We start from the raw sequence: 23437 nt of genomic DNA on the forward strand, positions 1-23437 counted from the left end.
TACAAAACAGAGTAAGTGTTAGGATTGAGGATTCATTCTGCTAGAGTTCAAAACATGAGGGCTGCTACTTCATTATGTTGGCCTGCTATAACAGGGATGGATGTTGGTGTATGGCAGTAGAGGTTGAATCTTCTCACCAATACTCCAATATTGCCATGTGACAGATGGCAACAGAGGGGCAGTCTGACAGAATGGCATCTGACACAGAAGTGCATGTGAAGCAAAGCTGTGTCATTGAATCCTCCATGGAGAAAAAATTGCACCCATTGACATTCATCAGCACTTGCTGAACATTTATGGAGATCCAACAGCGGTCATGATGTGAACATGGTAAGGTAGTGGGTAGTGCATTTCAGTGGTGGTGACAGGGACATGAAATACAAGCCACCTTCTGATGGTGTTGAATATGTTGAAAAATAGTGTTTTATAGCTGAGATTTTGCTCTATCAAATAGTGTTATTTTGTTTTTTTTTATCTGTTGTAGTTTCCATGGAAAAAAATAGGAGTTGTTACTTTCAGAGTGACATGCACAAATACAGCCCTTCCCCATCATACACAATTAGCAGCATGGTAAATTGCTCCTATAAATATAAAAATGACATCTGCAGCTAGCAGCGTAGTTTGAGTAAGAGAGGGGCAGTCAGCAGTGGGACAGCTATCGATTAGAGACTAAGAAAAGATGGATTATCTCATATCAGACAGAATCACGCCATACACGTGAGGCTGGAAGGGGCCTCTGGAGGTTACCTTGGCCAACACGCCTTCTCAAAGCTGGATCAGCCAAAGCTTGTCACTCAGAACTTTGTCCAGGTGGGTTATGAGGAGGGAGAGTTTAAAAAATCTGAACAAACTGTTCCAGTCTACAGAGACCATCCTCACACTTGTTCTTTCTTCTACTGCTATACAGAAATTGCCTGGATTTCTACTTATGTCCATCACTTTCCCTCTTTCACTTGGCACCAATGCAAAGTCTTGCTGTTTTCTTTACTCCCTCCCATCACATGTATATATGCATTGATGAGGTGTCTCTGAACCTTCCCTTCTCAGAATTAAACGATCATAGCTCCCTCAGCCTTTCCTCATATGTCAAATGCTGTAGTTCATTCAGTATCTGAATATGACCCCTCACTTGACTTCCTCATACTGGAACTACATGTTCCAGTATGTCCATGTTTTCTGCACTGAGAAGCTCAGACCTGGACAGACCACTCCAGATATTCTTTCAGCATGTTTTCAGTACAGAAGTATCACCTCCCTCAGCCTTCCAGAAATGATCTTCCTAAAGCAGCATAGTACTGCTGCAGGCCATCTTTGCTCCAAAGGCGTATTGCTGGCTCATGTTCCACTTTATATCCATCAGGAGTTCCATGTCCTTCTCTGCAAAGCTGTGAGCTGCATGGACCCGTCATGTATATGTGTATGGAGTTCTTTCTCTCCAGTGGCATTTCCCTATGCTGAAGTTCAACAGATTTCTGTTATCCCATTTCTCCAGCCTGTCAGCCTCCCACTGAACAATAACATGACCATCTGGTATATCAGTGCTTTCTTACTGTTTTGTATCATCGGTATATACTTGTTGAGGGTACACTCTCTCGCACTGTCCAGGTCATCAGTGAAAATGTAAAATATTAGTGGCCCCAGTATCAACCCCCAAGGTCCAGCTCTCCAGATGGATTTGTGCAGCTGACCACAACATTTTGAGCCTAGCACTTCATACCTCATTGCACTCAACAACCTCCTGAAGGGAGGTGAAGAGGGATTTGGCTTCTTCTCCCAGGCAACAAGCATGACACAGGGTAATGGCCGCAAGTTATATCAGAGGAGGTTTAGATTAGACATAAGGAGACATAAGACATCCTCTCTCTGCCCAGAGAGGTGATGGAATCGCTGTCCCTGGCAGTGTTCAAGAGGCATCTGGATGACGTGCTGCATGATATGGTTTAGTGCTTGTGGTGGCAATGGTGATGAGGACACGGTTGGACTAAATGATCTTATAGGTCGTTTCCAACCTTGTGATTCTAAGATTCTGTGATACAATTTTCAGTCTACAATTGTGAAATCTCCACTTCATTAGTGTGTCTCTAAGGATTCTACGGGCGGTAGTGTCAAAGCCTTTTTCAAGTCAAGATAACAACACTCTTTGCTGTCCTTCATCCAGTAAACCCATCATCTCATCATAGAAAGCCAGTAGGTTGGCTATAGTCTCAAAGATTAGTAAGTAATAAATGGCTTATGGTTTCCTGACAGCCATGGAAAAGCCAAGTACACCAAGAACAGATATTGTTCATTATCTTCATCAGTTGCTTGAAAAAGGAGACAAAAGGCAACAAATTTGCAGATAATAATAAAAAGTGGTTGACATACTAAATAGTGGAGCAGCAATTCAGATGGATCTTTAGAGCGTTGAAGACTTCACAAACAGTACCTGAGTGAAGTTCAACAAGAAGTGAAAAGTCCTGCATTTGTGGCAGAACAATCCCATACATTTGTACATCCTGACATCTGACTGCCTGAGTCCTACTGATAAACATCTCAAGGTTATTGCAGATGCCTGGTCTGCTAACGAACTCACAGAAAATGAGGCAAATCAGATAGCAGGCAACCTTAAAAGGAGCATAGCCAGCAGACCAAATGAAGTCATCATCACTTTCTCCTTAGTAATGATCAGGCTTCCCCCCTCAGAAACAATGTCCACTTTTGGCATGCAAAATAGATGTGGAGAAACAGGAGAAACCTATAAATGTGGCTTGGAGCTAAGAGTGCATGACCTGCAAAAACAGATATGTAAAGAACAATTTAAACTGTGAATACTGAAGGGCAGCAGTGTGTGCATACATGAGACAGTGTCTGCCCAAAACTGGTTCTTCAGTAAACCCCTCTATTCAGATCCACCAGAAGTTCATATTTACTCTCTTGTTGGTTGCAGAAGCTAAAGGGTGATCAACAAATACTTGAAGGGCAATAACAGGGATGCTGGGATCAGACTCTTTGCAGCAGTGCCAGATGACATAAGAAAAAGCAACAAGCCACAGCTACATACTGCAGTGTGGGACACTGAGGTCAAGTGTTCAGAAGTGTCCTTCAATTTCATTGCTCAGAAGAGTACAGGATCAGTTCTCCTCTGCATCCTTGGGTAGGGTCAACAGGATGGCAAGAAAATAGTGGCAGCATGCACCAAGTTTAAGAAAGTTCCACTGTCAACATTCATAGGGTCTACCCAAACAACAAAATACAGTCAATTTCTGTTACAAACCAAAGTCAATTTTCTCCCCAAAAGAATTATGCTTTACACAATGCAAGACCGACTTACAAAGTGCTGTATTTAGCACTTTGAGAGAATAAAGACTAAAACATAGTGTGGATTTCAGTGATACAGAGAGGAAATAAAATTAAGCCCCCTTTTCTACACTCCCCCAAGAAAAGCGTGGTTTCCTACCTTGAGGTGGTTCGTTAGTAAATTTGATGGATGACTGTAAAAGATTAATAGGAAACTCTGGGTGAGCCTCTGTAGTTATCCAGGTCCTGAAACCTTCACTCATTGATTCTGTTGTTGTGATGGTGTCCATTAATTCATTAAGAAACAGTAAGCCAAGGTGGCAGTTCTGTAGAAGGAGCCATCCTCCATCTTGTATGCATTGATTTAACAGGCGCCTTGCATGGACTTCCTGGCCCTGACCCATCGAAATGGCACGACAGGGAATGTTCTGGAAAGTAAAAAATTTTTATTTTGAATTTTTTAAACTATAATTCTTTGCAATGATTGGCCACATGATTTACTGCTTCTATAAGCCAATAGATAGTGACACTGTGCCACAAGGAAAACCACTAACATCAATGGGAATTGATCATACCAAAACAGAGAAAAAAGAAAAGCATAAGATAAAAGAAGACTTCAGGAAGGTATTTGAAAAAGAAAAACTGGCCTTCCTGGTTGTTACTAGGACTATACAGTTCTGTAAATAAAATGCAGAAAAAACTCCCTCTTGTTTATATTTCTTACTGTCCTTACTTGTTAATAAGCGATCCTCTGACTTAGGTTGGCTGCCTGGCTCCTAACCAAGAAAATTAGAGTTCTCAAATTCACTTGAATACATTATTCCACATACATTCTAAATACAGGTGGAGTTGGAGGCAAGAGAACTGATGAAAAGACTTAGCTTCATGAAGAGTTTCCAGCCCAAGACATACAGCTGACTATCCCTCATGCCGTGAGCTTTGAGCTTCATAAAGACTTACCAGCCTGGACATATCTTCATCTGGCTAAAAGCTGCAAAGGTTAATGTTAGGTTTTCCTGCTACGGACTGCCATTGTGAAACAAAACTGAAGGAAGAAAGTCATCCAGTCCTAAACAGTGTGGATGGGGCTGTAGGAAAGAAAGTTTAACCATATGGACACAGGGTGTGATGGGTCATTTCACCTTAGTGTCAGAGAACAGATCCTGACCTGATTTTACTGAATTGCATAAACACAGCTACTGTGTATGATCCTCCACATCCTGGAAAAAGATTTAAGAAGAAAACACCAAAGATTAGAAAGTAGTTATATCCTGCTCTCAGATCAGTATGAAAATGAAACTCCAGCCAAAAGAAGGAAAACTAAACAGTGTGAAACAAGTAAAGCTGAATAAACTGTGAAGCCACGTGTAGAAGAACAAAAACCTTTTTTCTAAGGAATATCTGAGTACAGCCAGCAAGCCTGTAAGTCAGATGCTACCACCACCCCTGCAGACTGCACAGATATTCAGCTAGTTCAATATTCCTTAATGCATCTGCTCATAATTTGCTCCTCTAAGCAATGTTACCTCTCAAATGTACACTCATTAAAGGTTATAGAAACATCAAGAGAAGGAAAAAATATTTTTTCACTACAGGCTGTTCTTCTTTTATTCCTTCTAAAAGACTTTTATCAAAATGTTCGCCTACAGAATGTTTCTGTAAATAGTGAGTATACCAGTATATCAGTGTCATCTTAATGCTGATGAAATTACTATAACTTTAGTCATCCCAGTGTCTCTAACAGTTTTTCTGAAGGTTCTATGCATCAGTCCCTACATAAAAAATAAATAGAATAACAAAATATCTAGTGAAAATGCTAGGCATTGTGAATTTCATTTTTTAATTCAGAAGGTTGAATTTTCACTCCAAGTTCAAGTGAAAGCACTGGGGACATAAATCCAACTAGTTTTAAAATAGATCTAGCTAGCTTTATAAGGGTGATTATATAGCTCAGGAGTCACAGCTAATGCTTCCATTTCTTTGAGAAGTGGTCATCTGAAGATAAAATTTTAGAGCGAAAGATAAATTGTGGTTATTAATTTGAACATCTCCAACTGTAGATAATTGTTTTATGTTGTTAATATCATTTTCAGCCTGACTTATTATTATTCTATCTATGCTTCCTTAAAACATGAAAACATTTTAAGACTGCCCACGGCAATACATTCTCAGAATGACAAGAAAACCTGTTTTCTTGACAGCCAGAATTAGAGAACACTTTCTATGAGCATTTGCCCCAGACTGACTAAGGTCTTTCTTAGGATTTGACAGAACTGGAGAGTGTTTTGTTCGCCCCACTGCTGACTTCAGTGACTCCAACTCAAGCGACCAGCTGACTTCAAGAGACTCTGTAGGGAGTTTAGCACACTTCACTCCTGACCAGTGGGATAGAAAAGCTCAGCTCCTGGATGGAAGACAGAGTTACATTTCAATCATGTGCTCTGAAATGCTTTCAGAGGCACCACTCTTTATTGATTACAAAAAATAACTCCTATCAGAGGGAGCATAAGTACCTATCTAGGAAACTGATTTGCAGGATATGCACGTTGAAGGGCAAAATAGGTGACAGAAAACACCATTACAAAACTGATACTCAAATTGGTATTCATGCCATAGGCCATGAAAAAAAAAAAAAAACCCACAAACAAAAACAACAAAACAGACTCCAATCAGAAACAACTAACATATAAGGGACTCAAAAATTGTTCATTTCCAAGCTATAAATATTCTTGCAGTCAGTATTTTACGAATAGGAAAAATATTGTTCTTCCAACACACTGCTTCCACTAAGTCTAAAAATCCTGCTGATCCAACTACCTTTTTCCCTACATTGATACATTGGCTGGTTCTCTGGTTTTGGGACAAGGGTCATGTCAACAACCTGACCTAAGATTCCAAACATTAAGCACTGATGGCAGAGTTAGATCCTAACTTTAAACATTCCATATAACAATCAGATAAATAAAATAAGAGAAGCCTGGTTTTCAAGGATGAGCACCTGAACTTGCTAATTAATAACCCAGAGATTTGTTGCAGTTCTCACTTTTGCCAGTGAATTTTACTAAGCGTGTAAAAGATTCTGCACCTATAAATGAAGATACATTCTATCAAGAAGGAAAAGTTATGGAGAACAACTGTGAATAACTTATTCTCAGGACAATTATATTTGCACCTACAGTCTACACTGTGAATTATAAAACACAAAGCATGGAGTGCTGTAAGAAATGTTGAATTTATCCTTCAAGTGAATTGATGGATAGGGTCTCCAAAATCATTGTCTATCTCTAAATTTTTATATTGCTTATTTGTATTTCTGTTCTTCCTATAACTGTCTTTACTGTGATCTCCTGCAGTGAATGGGATGCAGCGCACACCGCAAGTAATGCTTTGTTCTTATAGTTAAGTTTTTTCACTAAGTAATGGACTGTCCTGGTCTGCTGCATGAAGACAGAGGGCTGATTGGAATAAAACACCCAGAAAAAGCAGGAAAGTAATGTTTTCATTTCCTCAGAATATTCATGTTGGCTACTGGTCCAAAATTAACTTGCAGAAAACAATTGTATGAATAAAAATTTCACCAAAAGAACAGACATAAAACATGGAAATAACATTTCTAGTTCAAGAGACATTTTATATGTCTTTATCAGCTCTAGCAAACACAGTTTAGAATACCTTTGATTTTGCAAGACGTTCTATATTTTCAGTGGGGTCAGACCCCACTGATAAAAAGCATGTCAGAGGTGTTCGACAGTCACTTTCTGACCACATTGCTTCCATTTCAAGTATAAATCCTTCTGCGTATTTCACACCAAGGGATTCTGCAATGTAGTGTCGAGCCTGAAAAACAAATCAGAACGAAACAAAGCTACCAAAACCATAAATATTTTATTTTTAATTTACTGGGTTGGTAGATAGCCAAGTGAAAGAGCTGCTTGTTACCTGCCCCATTGGCTCCTCTAAGTAAGTATTGTTGACACTGGATCTACAGCATAGCAGAGTGGACAAATTTTTCAACTATCTTACAGTCTTCCATATATATGTTGAAAATGCAAACAGAAGTTTCCCTATGCTTAGTATCTATTTCTACAAAAAATAAACACAGCTCAGACCGTAGTCTTAAAGGTCTCAGCCTTTTCTGTGCCTCCATTTTCCTCTTTTCATTGACATTTTCTACAAGGATTTCAAAGTTATAAAGGATTTCTAAGGTGTAAGAAAGACTTTTTCGAAAGCCATGATTTTCCAACTGTGCAAACAACTAACTGAGGTGTGCATTATGGAAAGAAACACCCAAGATCAAAGGAGATTGAGCCAGATGCCAGATTCAAAAAAAATACATCCATCAATAAACTTTCCACTACCGTGACTTTTGTCCTACTGAAAAGAGGTGAAATGTTACGGTGTTTGGAAAGACAGTAGGGAAAGAAGAGATAAAGAATATAATAACAGAAAAGTACCTCCTCTTTCCTCAACAATTAAAATAATTACAGTATTTGAAACCACCGTTCAGAGACATTCTTTCTCAAAGGTGGTTGTGCTGGATGATGCAAGTATTGCTGAATGAGCATTAGCAGCTTTATTATTTCGGTCTGTTTAGATTGTGGAAAGTGAAGTTCCAACACTTCTCTCCTTTGCCTGCTGAAGTGTAGGAAAGGAAGAAGGGTGGAACCATGTGGATTCTGTTGAAGAAAAGGTTTCTGAAAAAAAGATAATGCCCCTAAATACGGTGTGCTATTACAACATACAATGTATGAAGCTGAGATATGGAAGAAAATCATAGAATCTTAAAATCAGAGAATCATAGAATGGGCTGGGTTGAAAAGGTTGATCACCTAGTTTCAACCCCCCTGCTATGTGCAGGGTCACCAACCACTACATCAGAAGTGGTTGCAAAATCAGAAGTACTACTTTTCAGTGCAGCTGAAGATTTAAAAAAAAAAAAAAAAAAAAAAAAAAGATTATATCTTCTTTTTTTTCAACATAATTTAGAATTAGTAGTTACAGAGGAGATGCCACATAGCATAAACACCAAATGAAAGCATATCTTACTTGGGCAACGGTATGATCAGGGCACCAGCTACGGACAAGGAGAAGCTTATGGAATTGATCCAGTAAGCTGTCATACCCATCAGGAACAACAGCTTTTTCAGGTGCTTCTGCATCGAACCAAGCTTTCCAGGCCTTCTCATTCCTAACAACTTGTACCAGAAGTTCATTAAAAGGGCACAAGCTAGACAACTGCACAAGATTGAGCCATGTCATGTCAAGGATCCACTTTTTTGGTTTCGGTTCCACAGAATTTAGATCCAAACTGGCACCTCCTGCAAAGCAAAATAATGATATGGGGAATACAAACAAACAAACAAAACATTGTTAAAGCAGAAAAAATAACTAGTAATCCAAAATGCTGATTTTTTTTATTTGGGGGATAAAAATTTTTGTAAAACAGGATAGAGACCTAGAATTATGCATAGAAGACTTATTTAATGAACAATGAATAGTCTCAATGCCTCCCAAAGTTGATATCTCAGTATTGAGTTTCTTTTCCTCTATCTGGGAAGCTAGAGCAATACTTGTTCTATGATACTTAAACCCAAGTGTTCTGTTCAGATGTAGAAAGGATCCATGGTTAGTCCAGCCCCCTTTCACCTACACTACAGAATGACAAAGCACATGGTATATTCATTTCCAGGACTGCAACTTCAACTGCTCACCCACCACTCCACCATCATGCCCATTTGTACTTCGAATGCAGCTGAGTCACAGTTGAATGTTAAGCTAGTGTTCAATGAGCAAGCTGAGATATTTGGATACAAGAGCCTGATTGAACTTATCTTCATTTGTGACCGTTCTTAGCTTATCTCAGAGACAGTGTCTGCCCCCACAAGAACTTCATAAGCTTAACAAAATTTTTATTTTGTCATTGTGTCTTAGCAGTGACATGCTCTGGTAGCATAATGTAGAGAAGGTGATACATAGCAATGTTTTACAATGTCCAAAAAATTTCTACTTTCCTTTCACAATCACACTTAAACATGGTACCGAGTACCCATGCCTTCATCTGCTTGCTCACCAGCAATCAAAACAGATTTTACTGACTGTCTCCAAGTTAACAGGTGAAAGCTTGTGGTAACTCAAAAAAAAAAAAAAAAAAAAAAAAAAAAAAGGCATGCAAGGGAAAATTACATGGTCTTTTACAAAATAACAGCCTTTTTTTCCCTGTTATCCAACACAAAACTGTTAAATAAACTCATTTTAGCATTATTTTGACAACAGTCTACGTTGCTTGTTTTGCAAATTTTATATTGTAAACTTCTCTTTTGCAGTATACATGTATTCAGTCACCAGTTAAAAATCACCACTCCTAATGGATAGAACATAGTGCTAGTGTAAGCACAAAATCTGAATTTGGCAGCCCACAGACATATGCAAATAGAGAATATTTATGGAGAAATTACCTTTGATCAGTGTCTCAAACTCACTGTGTGAAATTTTCTTGGCCTGCAAATCAATCTTCAACGCCAGCAGCAGTGTAAACAGGAATCTGTGATTTTCATACAGCCCTCGAACTGTATACTTGAAGACTTCATAGGTGAGGTGCTCAATTATATACAACACCCTTTTTCCTGTGATCTGAGATTTCTGAGATCTTTCCACTGACAGGTCAAAAATGCCAAGAAACTGCCGTAAGGATGTTTGGTACATGACATTCACCAAGCTCATTTCCACAATTAGGAAATAAAGAATGCTACCACGACCAGCAACTGGCCGATACTCTTCACGTGCAGCATTGATTTTCACCTCTGTCTCCGCTGCTATGCTTAATTTTTCACTGACCTTAAAATTAATTGAAAAGACAATGCAGATTTAGTCATGTCATTTGTGATTTATACTGCACAAGCAATAGGAAAAGGTCTTGATTAAGATCACATTGGTATTTTCAGTCAAGCTTTGTTGGTGTTTCAACAGAAGCAATTGTGTCTTCATGTGCTCAAACACCAAGCACAACATGATTTGATTCAAATGAACACTTGCAAGGTACGTCTGGAATATAGGGAATTATCCAGGTAATAGTTTAATTTTGCATCATTTTTATAATGGACAACGATACAGTTTCTACTATTTATGACGAAGTACAATGCTGCATAGAAACTCTAAATTGGAAAGCAAAAACAGCAAAAATATCTTTCCAGAGATAATCTTCAATTTACAATTACAAAATGCATCTGCAAGGTATTCAAAATTTACCTCTTCTGCTGTTGTTTTAGTGATTCTTAGGACTTCTATTAAAGACTCATCTTCAACCAAAGAGCCCTCTGTACTCGTTAGGCGAAAGAGTAGGTTATCTTCAAGCTCCTGCATTCTCCTCCTGTTAGATGTCACTTCCTCCATCAGTTTAACTCTTTCTGCCTCAAGTTCCTGTACTCAGGAAATCAAACATTTTCATTAATTAATTAAAAAAAAAACCTGTAAAATGACACAGAAAATTTGATTTAATGCACGAGAAATTAGAGGGTTTCCTGCTTTTTCTATAAAATACAGAATCATTATATGCTAGAGTGATTTATATGTATACCACAACTGTTTGATTAATGCTGCATACTGAGGAGTGAATATGCATCAGAATTACATGAACAAGCTTCCTCAGAGTAAGATGCACAAAGCACTGAAACTGGCTTCCAATGGGAAATGATAAAAGCCACATTACATTAAGTACTTAAAATTAAATCAGACAAAGGACTGAAAAATGCATTGTATGGACTGATTTTACATTTTAAGGAAATTGACTGGGTGGCCTATTCCATTTCTAATTTTTATCATCCTGTGACTTTGCAAGATACACTCCTCCCTTGCTTAGAAAGCAGAAAATACTACAACAATTATTATCTACGTGATGTGGAATTTGTATGCAATTTCTACAAGACAGGTGATGGCAAGTGACAATAACAGACAAATCAACACAATGCCAAGTGAAATGAGGCATCTGCATTGCACAGTCCTACACAGCTTAGAGACACCCTTGCTAGGTGCTTTATTTAATCAATCAAGTCAACATTCCTGTAAGAAAAAGGCAGTTAATAATACCAGTCTGCCTAAACCTACGGCTTCGGTTTATTTTCATTCTTGTCAAAGTGACAAGTTAGAGAACAAGGAGATGTATGAAGTTATAGAGTACAGGGAATGCTCTCTTGTATTTCAGAGAGGGAGTGAAAAATTTCTTCACTCTCACAAACCTCTTATTTGGAAATCTGTTTATAATATATTCTGAGGCTATAGAATGTAGCTCTGTGGAAGCTACAAATAAATGAGCCCTAAAAGATGAGAATGACTAAAGCCTCAATCATTCAGTTTCTGCATTTTTTCCTTTTTCATTAACACACAAAAAAAGGTTAGAATTACACAATAGAACCAGTTCTGCAGAATAATTACATATGCATTTATGTATGTGCTTAAATTCATGCTTATTTAAGAACAGGCACCCTACCCATTCTATTTGTAAGATTTTAAAGCATATCTTTCAAAAACTGAGCAAATATATCAGATGCCAGGCTTTTGCTTGCAAGTGGATTTCATGACCACATTTGTAACATAAAGACTAGCTGCTCTGAACCCAAACATTGGCAGCAATTTATTTATCAAAGTAGAAAAAGATTCTGATGAGAATTTTTTTCCAAACAGTTGGAGGAGCAATCTTTAAAGAAAAAAAAAAAAAAAAAAAAAAAAAAAAAAACAAAAAACAAACAAAAAAAAACTTCTTTGATCATGTATTTCATTGATCACTGTAACAATCATTAAGAATGTCTCGGTCCCTTAAATCTATTACTTTAGCTCAGTGATCATAAATTTGTCTTCTTGTTTCTCATAGAAAACCTGCTTTTCAGATTCTCTGTTAATGCTCTGTCTTTTCTTCGAACAAAATTTATCAGAGCTCCCTTGGCTATCCATGGCAGAACATTCATTTCTTACTGAGACAGAAAAACCATGATTTCTTCATATCTGCTAAATGGAATGGTTTAATAAATGTGGATCACTTGCAAAGATGTCCCTGTGCAGTAATTAATGCTAATACTAAATAGTTACCCTTGCAGCTCCCTTCAGCTGATACACTGCACTGGATGAATATTTTTCAGTAAATAATTTCTAGCTTGTATTTCTTATATACATTCAGTGTGAATTCTGTAATGGTTTTGTCCAGGAAAAGAAAAACAATACGACTAAAGGGTACTCGCATCACTTTTTATCTGAGCATTTAAAAGTAGAAGCTTCTCTGCAGGCCATGAGAAATCGCTTCTGTCTTGAAAAGACATTGAAACCTCCTTCTCTCATCAGAGATCTATAATCACCAATTGCCTGATGAGGAGGAGGAAGTTGATGAGACCTTCTATCAACAGTTGAAAGTAGCTTCATGACCACAGGCACTGGTTCTCATAGGGGACTTCAATCACCCTGAATATGTGCTAGAAAAACAACATGGCCAGTCACACATAGCCCAGGAAGTTCCTGCAATGCGCTGAAGATAACTTCCTGATGCAGGTGGTGGAGCAGCCAATAATGAAATGTGTGCTGCTGGACCTTATTCTTACAAAGGACTGGCTGTGAATGTGAAGGCCAGGGGCAGCCCTGGTTGCAGTGACCATAAGATAGCAGAGTTCAGGATCTGACATGAAGAAAAAAGGCAATAAGTAGGGTTGCAACCCTGCATTTTAGGAAAGCCAACAATGACTTCTTCAAGGACATACCTGAAGGTATCCCTTGGGTTAAGAATTGGAGCCAACTGCTGAATAAAGTAGGTGCCTTCTCAGATAATGAAGTATACTGAGAGGGAGGAGTTACTGAACACTGTTTTTTCTGCTTCCGTTTTTACTGCCAAGACTGCCCCTCAGAAATCCCAGACCCTGGAGATAAGAGAGAGGGTCTGGGGAAAGGAAAACTTTTTCTTGGTTGATAATAAACTCAATGCACTGAAATCCAAAGTCCCCAATGGGACATACCCATGAGTGCTAAGAAAACTTTCAGAATTGATTGCCAAACCACTCCCTACCATCTTTGAAAGGTTATGGAGAATGAGAGAGGTGCCTGAGGACTGGAGGACTGCCAGTGTTGCACCAGTCTTCAGAAAGGGTACTAAAGAGTACCCAGGGAATTAAGGCCAGTCATCTTCACCTCCATTCCTGAGAAGGTGATGGAGCAGCTTATTCTGGATGTTGTCTCCATCTAAGTGGCAGAAAAGGAGATTATCAGGAGTAGTCAACATGGATTCACCAAAGGGAAATCATACTTGACCTATCCGACCATCTTGACAAGCTGTGTTGTGCAGTCAAAATGCCTGAGGGTCACAATGCTATACAGAGACCAAGGCTCAAGTAGTGGGTCCAGGTGAACTTCATGAGGTTCAATAAATCTCAGTACAAGGTCTTGCACCTGAGTCGTGGCAACCCACATTATCATTACAAGCTGAAGGACGTAAGGAAGGAGCACAGACATGCAAGAAGGATTTGGGGGTACTGGTGGATATTAAATTGGACATGAGCCAGCAAGTATGCCTTCACAGCCTATGAGAAAACCAATTGTGTCCTGGGCCGCATCAAAAGAAGCATAGTGAGCAGGTAATCCTGCCCTTTTACTCTGCACTTATGAGACCTGGCATACTGCAACCAGATGTGGAGTCTGCAGTATGGGAGAGGCATGGACCTGTTGGAATGTGTCCAGAGGAGAGCCACAAACATGATCCAAGGGTTGGAACACCCCCCCATGAGGACAGGCTGAGAAAGCTGGGGCTGTTCAGCCTGGAGAAGAGAAGGCTCTGGGGAGATCTGAAAGCAGTCTTTGAGTATCTAAAGAGGGGCCATAGAAAGAAGGGGAGAGATTCTTTAGCAAGCTCAGTGGTGATAGGATAAGGTAAAATAGTTTCAAACTAAAAGAGGGGAGATTTAGATTGGACATAAGGGAGAAGCTTTTTACAGTAAGGGTGGTGAGGCACTGGAACAGGTTGTGCAGAGAGGTAGTGGAAGCCCCATTTTTGGAGCCATTCAAAGTTGGGCTGGATGGGACTCTGAGCACAGAGCCCTTCAGCCCAGATGTAGCTGAAGGTGTCCCTGTTCTTTGCAGAGGAGTTGGACTAGATGATCTTGAAGCATCCATTCCAACTCAAAAGACATTCTATGGTAGCCTTCTATGTCATGACGAGCTGGGTAGATCAAGAGAGAGCAGCAGATGTTGTGTACCTTGACTTCAGCAAGGCTTTTTATGCTGTCTCCCATAACATCCTCATAGATAAGCTTAGAAAGTGTGAGATCGATAAGTGGACAAGGTAAATTGAGAACTGGCTGGCTGGCAAAACTCAGAGGCTTGTGATCAGCAGCACAGAGATTAATTGGATACCTGTAACTAGCAGTGTTCCCCAGGGGTTAGTGCTGGGTCCAGTCTTGTTCATCAATGGCCTGGATGAAAGCACAGAGTCCACCCTCAGTAAGTTTGCTGATGATGTAAAGCTGGGAGGAGTGGCTGACATACCAGAAAGCTGTGCTGCCATGCAGCAAGATCTGGACAGACTGTAGAGTTGAGTGGAGAGGAACCTGATTTCAACAAGCGCAAGTGCAGAGCCCTGCATCAGAGAAGGAATAATCGTATGCATCAGTACAGGTTAGGGGCTGACCTGCTGGACAGGAGCTCTGCAGACAAGGAACCTGGGTGTTCTGGTAGACAACAAGCTGACCGTGAGCCAGCAGTATGCCCTTGTGGTCAAGAAGGCCAATGGTATCCAGAGGTGCATTAAAAAGAGCATGGCCAGCATGATGAGGGAGGTTCTCTTCCCTCTCTACTCTGCCCTGGTAAGGCTATAATGGGAGTACCCAGTTCAAGAAAGACAAAAGACTTCTAGAAAGAGAATAGTGAAGAGATACAAAGATCATTAGAGGCCTGAAGTATCTCCCTTATGACGAGGCTTTTACTCCCAACAGGGCAGGAGTAAAGCAGATGGGGCCAGGTTCTTTTCAGCTTTGCCCAGTGACAGAACAAGGGGTGATGGGAAGAAACTGGAATATAGGAAGTTCCACATGAACTTGAGGAAATTTTTTTTTACTTTGAGTGCTACAGAGTGCTGGAACAAGCTGCCCAGAGACACTGTGGAGTCCCAGATATTCGAAACCTACCTTGACATTTTCATGTGTAACCTATTCTAAACTATTCTGTGCAAACCAATCTTTTTTTTTTTTTTTTTTTAATTTGAAAGCAGCAGCTCTGCTAACCCAAAATTTGTTACTTTTTCTTTCCAAAAACACAATTACGAAATACTCATTTTGAAATATATAAGACATTCCATTTGTTATAAAATACAACTTCCATGCTTTCATTTTAATGGGAAAACAAGCAAATATTTCATGTTAGAATAACTGAACAATATTATGTATTTATTGGCTGGCTGCCACAGTAAAATATAAAATAATAAAAATGAAAAAAACAAACCACATCCACATTTGTCCCCAGTGTCTATGATGAATTGACCTCCAAGTTTTTGGGTAGTCAGTTAAATTAGAACATACAAAAAGAAATAGGAATGACTTAAGAACAGGAATTGTTTTGGAGGATGTCTCAGATATTGTATTATGAAATTAAACTTCTGAGAAACACCTATGAGAAAATACTCTTTCTTATATTTGTTTCCATATAATCAATGGAAATCTGATTACAAGCAGTGTCAAGTCTGTTTTGAGGGCTCCTTAAAAATTTCATATCTTCTTACAGCCTCAAGCTGGCTGGTAAAAGTAGTTTGAATTCATAAGCATTTATTCATTTAATTCAAATTAAGTTTAAAAAAGAATTCAGAAATAAAAGATGTTTCTGACTGAAAGAGGAGCATTTGCTATATATGAAGGAATAAAAATGCTTTGTGTAAGTCACGTATATGCACATGATGTATTTTTAATGAATAATTTTCTTTTTTCTCTTTCCAATGCCAGATCTTATAACAAATGTTTAGGTCCTTCAATTCAATTAAGAACCAGCTCCACACCATCCTTCAAAAAAAAAAAAAAAAAAAAAAAAAAAACCAAACACTAAAATAAACTTAAATGGGCATTTTTGTTCTTGCATTTGATTTCAGCCAATACACTCATTGTACAAACAAGTCTTTACACAAATCTTGCAAATGACTTCATACCTGTTTTTCTGTGAGGATGACACGGCCAAGGAGCTGATCTTCCAACCCTCGCACAGTAACAGTAAAGTCAATCACTGTTGTTCTTGCACTGATTTCTGGAGTATAGGCAGGATTAGCCATTTTTGTTGTCATATAAAGTGTAAACCCTTTCATGAGATCTACCTCCTTGTCACCTACTTTCACCTGAAAATAATAATAAACAAAAACAACCTAGTTTTTAAAAGTTAAAATCAGAAAAACAGTCATTTTATCCACGAAAAACAGATTAAATCTTTTTCATTGTTATTTCAGAACACTTTTTAAGCAAATAAGAAAACCCATGAGTTTACTGCTTATCTTTTTCAGCATAGTGAAGGTATGAATCTTCATATCATCCAGACTTTCAGATACCCAGCACCTGCCCTATGTGTTTGGTGGGTTTTTTTTTTCTTTATGTTCACAATTCATCTTACTTTGTGTGCTGAACCAGATTTTATGAAATTTTTTTCCAGGATGTTATCTAGAGCAGGATCAAGTTCCTCTCCAATGTTTTCTATTAGCAGGGGTCGGCCAAGGGACAGGCTGTCTTCTATATGGCTTCTGAAGAACTTGTGGTTCATAGCTGTAACCTAGGAAGATTCGTTCACAACACAGCATGCATTTGTAAGCACACGGAAAAACAGTACAAAATGTATTGCAGCTTTCAAAAATCATACTTATCCCAGGATATCATAGGATCACAGAGTGTCTTGAGTCGGAAGATGGAAAGAACCATAAAGCTTAAAAGAACAGGGGATCACTCTTTCTTGTTTTCTTTACTGTTATATGCATGTTTAGTTATCTACTATCTCTGTATATATATTATTACTGCATTTTCTTAATACCTTTTAAACATTAGTGGACTTATGTTTGAAACACTAATGTAAAGCAGGTATTAATAGTGTTTGGTCAAGTATCAATCTTGCATATTCCATATCAGATATCGAATTTACAATTCAGTTTCCATTTCACAATATCAAGTCTTAAACTTACTAAGAATCACATTGATTGTTTTTCATTTATTTAATAAATTTAACAAATTTAATGTAAGTCTTTGAGATTAGAATTGAACAGCCTTTCCAAGCACCTGTTTTGACATGGTTTGGGGGTTGCTTATCAGAAAGCAGACTGGGATAGATATGTTTTTTAAAACAAAAACTTCATCTTGCAGGCACTACTACTCTTTGAAAAATAATTCAGATTAAAATAATTAAATTACAATTTTTCAAAAAATTAAAATATCTAGAGGCATATAACACAGTTTTTAAACAGTGTATTATGTCACATCACACTGCATTTTTAGCTCTGCTGTAAAATAGGTGTATCTGTTTCAACAAAAATAGTATCTTTTTAGTCCAAGTGAAACTGAGGGATGAAGTTCGACTCTGATTGACCAAAAATGTAATCCCAGCAAGACCATATTAAATGAAGCATTTACCTGTAGTCCATTATTCTTTTCTTTATTCTTAATCCAGATCTTTCCTTGACCTTGTGGATCAATCAGCAAAGGATATCTAGATGCTTTGGTGACGATTATGCCATTCTGAATTGAAAGGTCATCATTTGGAAGACCCTGGAGGTTCCATTCACTGACTGTAGCATTGTCAACAAGCATACTGGTGAGATTCAAGTCCTAATAGAAAATATGTAATGACAAAATTACTACCAGTTGAAGGAATTACATTAAAATATCCAATGGAAGGGTTGCTTTCTTATTCTGATCACAATGAATGATGGAATGTATTTGGTAGTTATTGTTTATCTTTTCTTTCTTCAAAGCCTAAATATTTTAAAGTGGGGCAATAATAAAAGTGAATTCCGTATGAACTTTGAAGTCCATTAATTCTTAACATGGGACTGAATGGCACCAAAGAAAGAGAGCAGTAGTGTTGGAGAAACTCTGAAGATACTTCAGTATCTTATGGCAAGCTGATTTAGATCTTGTCAAATTCTTTTCTTGCTACCTCATGAGGGTCATACTGGTCAGAAGAGCTTCCTCCTGACATAATGTTATGAAGTGCCCTCCAATCACTTACATGAGTACAGGGTGGCTTGTGGAGAAAGAAAAAACACGTTACAGACCAATAACCACAGGCTATTGTGAAAAAATATTGCTGCTGTGGTCAAAACTCTTCCCAGCTCATATACTCTCCTAAACTTTGATTGTACCTAACAACCGACTTACTTCATTTTATTCACTAGGAACACTGACCTCTCAAAAATGCATATGTGAAGGAAACAGTTCTTAAAATTGCAAATCTAGCTCTCCAAAATACTTTTCAAGTATCATGATAATGATGTGAGCTTAAAAAGAATAAAATTGAATATTTTGTATTTGTTCCTTTCATTTTTCACTTAGGAACTTTCATTTTTTAACCTTTCACTACAAACTTGTCTAAAAAGAAAGAGAAAGTAAACCTTAAAAAAAGAAAAGAAAGAAAACCCACTAAATTTAGCAGCTGAAGTCTAAAACAAGATTTCAGGTACTGTCAGACCTGTGATAATCATAAATAAGTAATACCAGTAGTTGAAAGACTCAGGTGGTTTTTTTAAATCTCTTTTTTCTACTCTCATTATTGAAAAATCTGAATGAAACAACGGAAATCATTCTCAGAAAACAGAGAAAATTTAAAAGTTTGTTTTCCAGTTGTGAAAAGAACATAAAAGAATGTAACAGCCAAAATTTTCAGCAACTGGAACATAAAGCCATATTTAATATCCTAAGCAGCTGAGTAGCATCCCAACAGGTTTTAGGTTTTTTTTTTTGTTCTTTGTTTTTTTTTACTGCAGTAGGGAGTTTCAGCCACTCTGCAACTCTGAAACTTAGCTTATTTAAGTGCCTAGCTACACCAACAGACAGCTAATTTGAAACAGCTCTCTTTAAATTGTTATGCCTAAATGACTCATACACCCACAGCCAGTTAGTCTGTGACAAAGTAAGGCAGATGTCAAGCCTCTTCCTTGAACTACAAAGCAGCTTTTTTTCCTGTGGTGTGAAGTATCAAGAGAGGCCCATCTGCTGCCTTTTGTGAGTACTTAATTTGCTGAAAAAAAATTATAACACTTCCATATACTGTCACTGAAATCATAATTCTATCTTTAACAGCAGCTATCTAAACAGAATGGTAATTGTGGTTTGAAACTCATGTTAATTATGACGCTCTATGTCTAGCCTGTCCACAGGAAAAAAGCATAAACATGAGCAGCCCAAAAGTAATCAAAAAGTATTCCTCAAATTTTGAAGGCTGAAGCTCAGTAGCAATGTGGTCAAAATGTCTTCACAGAGGCAAAATTTTGGTTCCTTCTTTCTTGTACTTTATAGACATTATATATCCAAATTCTTATCATGAAACAGCAGGAATCTTGACAGATATTCTCCAAGGTAAGCAGCTTTTAAGAACATTTTGTACACTGGGTTTGAGAAAGAGCATCCTTGGGATAAGCGTATGTAGGATAAGTCCCATAGCACACTGGTGAAGAATCTTGCCTGAGACTGCACTGTGACTGGTACTTTATTAATAAATCCATCCAGGCCTTACGTATTACTTTTCATCTGGAGCTCTCAAAAAGCTTTGCTGGGCAAGTCAGAATCATTAATCTTCATAAGTCATACCATATATTGGGCTGGGCTGTGAGGCTTACTCTGCCAGCTCAAAGTCAATCACTGTTATAAGAAGCACTATCCACCATATGGATAAATGAAAAGAAAAAAAAAAAAAAGAAAAAAAGATTCATAAATAACTTCTATGAGATAAAGAGCATGACAAACGTCCTGTGGCTATGCAGTCCCCCTAAAATAGGTTTTAAATGTCAAATCCCCCAAGAAGCTGACAATAAGATGCAGCAGGGATAGTAATCTACCTTCGACACATTTGTAGAGGTGCAGCCACAAGTGTACACAGGTTGCTCATTGTTTCAAGGAAAGGAGCCTGCCCTGTTCAGTAGTCCCAGCACAGAGGTTGCTCGCTTTATTAGAGTATATGACGTGTTCAGTAAACTGAAGCTGCATGATGGTCATTACTTCAGCTGCATTTTAGGCCACCTATATCTGTGCAGTCTTGGGCCACTCAAGGGGAAGCTATATAAACTCAAAAAGAACAGCCTTACTAGTGACAAGCCTACATCAGTTTAACAGTTTAAAGTGAAGCAAGCTGAACTGGTGTAAATCCAAGTTTTTAAAAACACGGAGTTGTTTTTAACCTGATCATTTCAACAAGACACTTGAAGTTAAACAATATTAAACCGTGTGAGGAAACAGCACAGGGTGCAACAGGAGGGTATTAATTGCTAATATGTAAGGATGCAGAGGGGATATTTCTGATAAAAAATGTGTAATAGTCCATCGTATTATTGGGTGTAAAAGTATTTTTATGTTAAATCTAGCTACATGTAGACTAAATATGGAATGTGAAGTCTGAAAAGGGAAAAACTGTGTTTCCATTTTACAGATATTTTCTAGCAAGTTAGATTATTAAAACATTAAAACATTGCAATTTATGTTGCAGTAGATCTGTTCTAAACTGCTAATTTTGACTTAATTTCCATTTTATGCCATTTCCTTCCAGCAGATCTCAGGTAGCCTGTCTGACTTAGATTTGCCAGAGCCTTTTCCTATGCACTAATATTGCAATGCATGAAAGTATTAAGAGAATTTTTTAGAAGCTCAGTTGTCAACTGCTCAGAATTGTTATTTATTAAAAATATGATGGAATATGACAGCCCATAAATAATTTTTCAATTAAGTATTTTTCTGGAATTGATTGCTCTTAACATTATTTCTCTGCAAAGCAATAAAGTATGAAAACTTACATTACTGTATGGAATCTTGCTGCTGTTCATCTCTTTCTTCCATAAATGGAGCAGCAAATTCCTGTACTCCTGATTGAAAGGTCCAGAGTAGGAGAGAAATCCAGTGGCCAAAAGGACATTCCCCACTAAATGAGTAATTTCATTTTGAAAGTTTTTGCTGCTTTCAGTCCAACGAAGCTGTATGTAAAAATATTATAAGCAAGTTAGACTAAACAGACACAAACCTAACCATGAAGATCCAATTTCAGAATCTCTCTCTCTTTCAGGTAGGTAACTGTTCTTGAACAACAAATATCTTTTTCTTTTCTTTCTTTCTTTTTTTTTTTTTTTCTTTAAATCATTCTTTTCAGAAGTAGAAGTTTTATTGGAAGAGATGGCAGCCACCTAAGTGGGGAATGTCTGCCAACAGGCTAGCCAAACCATTAGAGCGGGCTTTAAAGAAGGAATGGAAAGGGAGGAAGAGGACAAGCAACAATCAGTGAGGAACTGAAGGACCAGGCTGGCAAAAATATGTAGAATGATGGATACAATAGAAACATAACAATCAATAAAACAGAGGACCACCTGAAGCATATCAACATAAACAAGGTACTGCCTACCAGACAGAACCCCAGGATGGTTTTCATACTGGTTCTGGGAAATCAGCAGAGCTGGACTGCTCTTGGAAATGCTAATGTGCACAGCACAGGGAACAAACAAGGAATCAGAGTTCTGCAAGTAGCTACAGAGCCATGATCTCATGGGGATCACTGTGACACAGCAGGAAAGTTCCCACAATCACAGTGCTACAACACATATATAGGCTTGTTATGAAGGACAGGCTGGAACAGTGAGGAGTAGTTTCCCTCTGTGTGAGAAAGCAGCTGGAATGCATGGAGTTCTGCATCTGAATCTCTGGATGGTCAGTAGTCTTTGGAAGGTCACTATGATTGAGAGAGACTCCTGAGAACAAAGCGAATACAAATATCACTCCTGTAGGGGTAAAATGAATGACCCTTAGAAAATAGAAGAGTATGCACTCTCAGCAAGTTGACACACTTGATAAATGGGCTGCCATCTAGAGAGCACTCAACAGGCTGGAGAAATGGACCAACAGGAAACTCCTCAAATTCCGCAAAGGAAAGTGTTGGTACTGTCTCTGAGAAGGAAGACCTCAATGCAACAGTATGGTCCCAGCTGGAACTGACAGCTAGAGTGCAATTGGGAAGAAAAAAGGCCTGGAAGCTCTAACAGACACCACGTGGAACATGAGACAGTAACAAATGCTGACAGCAAAGATGGCCAAGAGCATCCTAGGTTACCTTCAGATGACTGTTGGAAACACATTCAGGGAGGTGATTATTTCTGCTATCACTGGTGAGACCACTTCTGGACTACTGTGCTCAGGTCTGAGCTGACCAGATATGGACATGTTAGAGAGAGGCAAAGGGCCCAAATGGGGCCTCTGTCACATGAAAATAGTCTGAGAGACTTTTTAAGCTTGAGAGCAGACTCTTGGGGAGAATTCTGGCATTGTATTAATATGTCATGAGCAATTGCAAAGATGGTGCCATACTCTTCAAAATGGTACCCAGTGACAGGACAAGTGGCAGTGGGCAGGAATTCAAATACAGGTAATTCCATTCAAATATACAAAAAGACAGTGAGAGTGATCGAGGACTGGAATAGTAGCCAAGAGAGCCTGCAGAATCTCTATCTTTGGAGATATTCCAACTTCTATTGGATAATGTCCTGAGAAATCAAAAACATGCCAAAGCATCTAATATTTTGCGCTAAACATTTTGAAGCACATCTGTACAAGCACTTGAGATCTGGCCTTACAGGATTCAGTGGTTGAAAGTCAAAGCTCTCATCAGTTTTGATTCTGCGTGATTACAAACAAGGACTTCTCAAAGCAAATAATGAGCCAATTACAAAAAAGACCATCCTGCTTTTTCTGGAAACCCTCAGGTTCTATTATAAGCTGAAGCTATAAAAATGTGCATAGGAGAGTAAAACTTAAAGCTTAGCACAGAGGATAAAGATTAGCCCATAATTCTGTAAAAGGTTTCAGTAGCAATCTGAACTTAAAATATAATTCAGAATATTAGTCAAGCTTCAAATTTCTATTCTTGTATAGTTGGTGAGAAAAAAAAGAGTAATCCTTCTTATGAATATTTTAGGGCAATTATTTAGGTT

General features: G+C 38.2%; 1 protein-coding gene across 1 annotated transcript in view; it reads right to left on the reverse strand.

The window, feature by feature from the left end:
• The window catches only part of LOC122178826 (dynein axonemal heavy chain 5-like), a 147431-nt gene that overhangs the window by 30235 nt on the left and 93759 nt on the right, over positions 1-23437 (reverse strand). Inside the window, exons 62-70 of the mRNA XM_042869302.1 lie at positions 21260-21436; positions 17889-18083; positions 16885-17040; positions 16433-16615; positions 10522-10692; positions 9732-10110; positions 8323-8594; positions 6949-7113; positions 3437-3704 (exon numbers count right to left, since the gene is read on the reverse strand). Coding sequence (XP_042725236.1) covers positions 3437-3704; positions 6949-7113; positions 8323-8594; positions 9732-10110; positions 10522-10692; positions 16433-16615; positions 16885-17040; positions 17889-18083; positions 21260-21436 — 1966 coding nt within the window. The remainder of the gene's footprint in view (positions 1-3436; positions 3705-6948; positions 7114-8322; positions 8595-9731; positions 10111-10521; positions 10693-16432; positions 16616-16884; positions 17041-17888; positions 18084-21259; positions 21437-23437) is intronic.

Source organism: Lagopus leucura, unplaced genomic scaffold, assembly GCF_019238085.1.
Source record: "Lagopus leucura isolate 7727_CA_CO unplaced genomic scaffold, USGS_WTPT01 Super-Scaffold_100002, whole genome shotgun sequence".
NCBI lineage: Eukaryota > Metazoa > Chordata > Aves > Galliformes > Phasianidae > Lagopus > Lagopus leucura.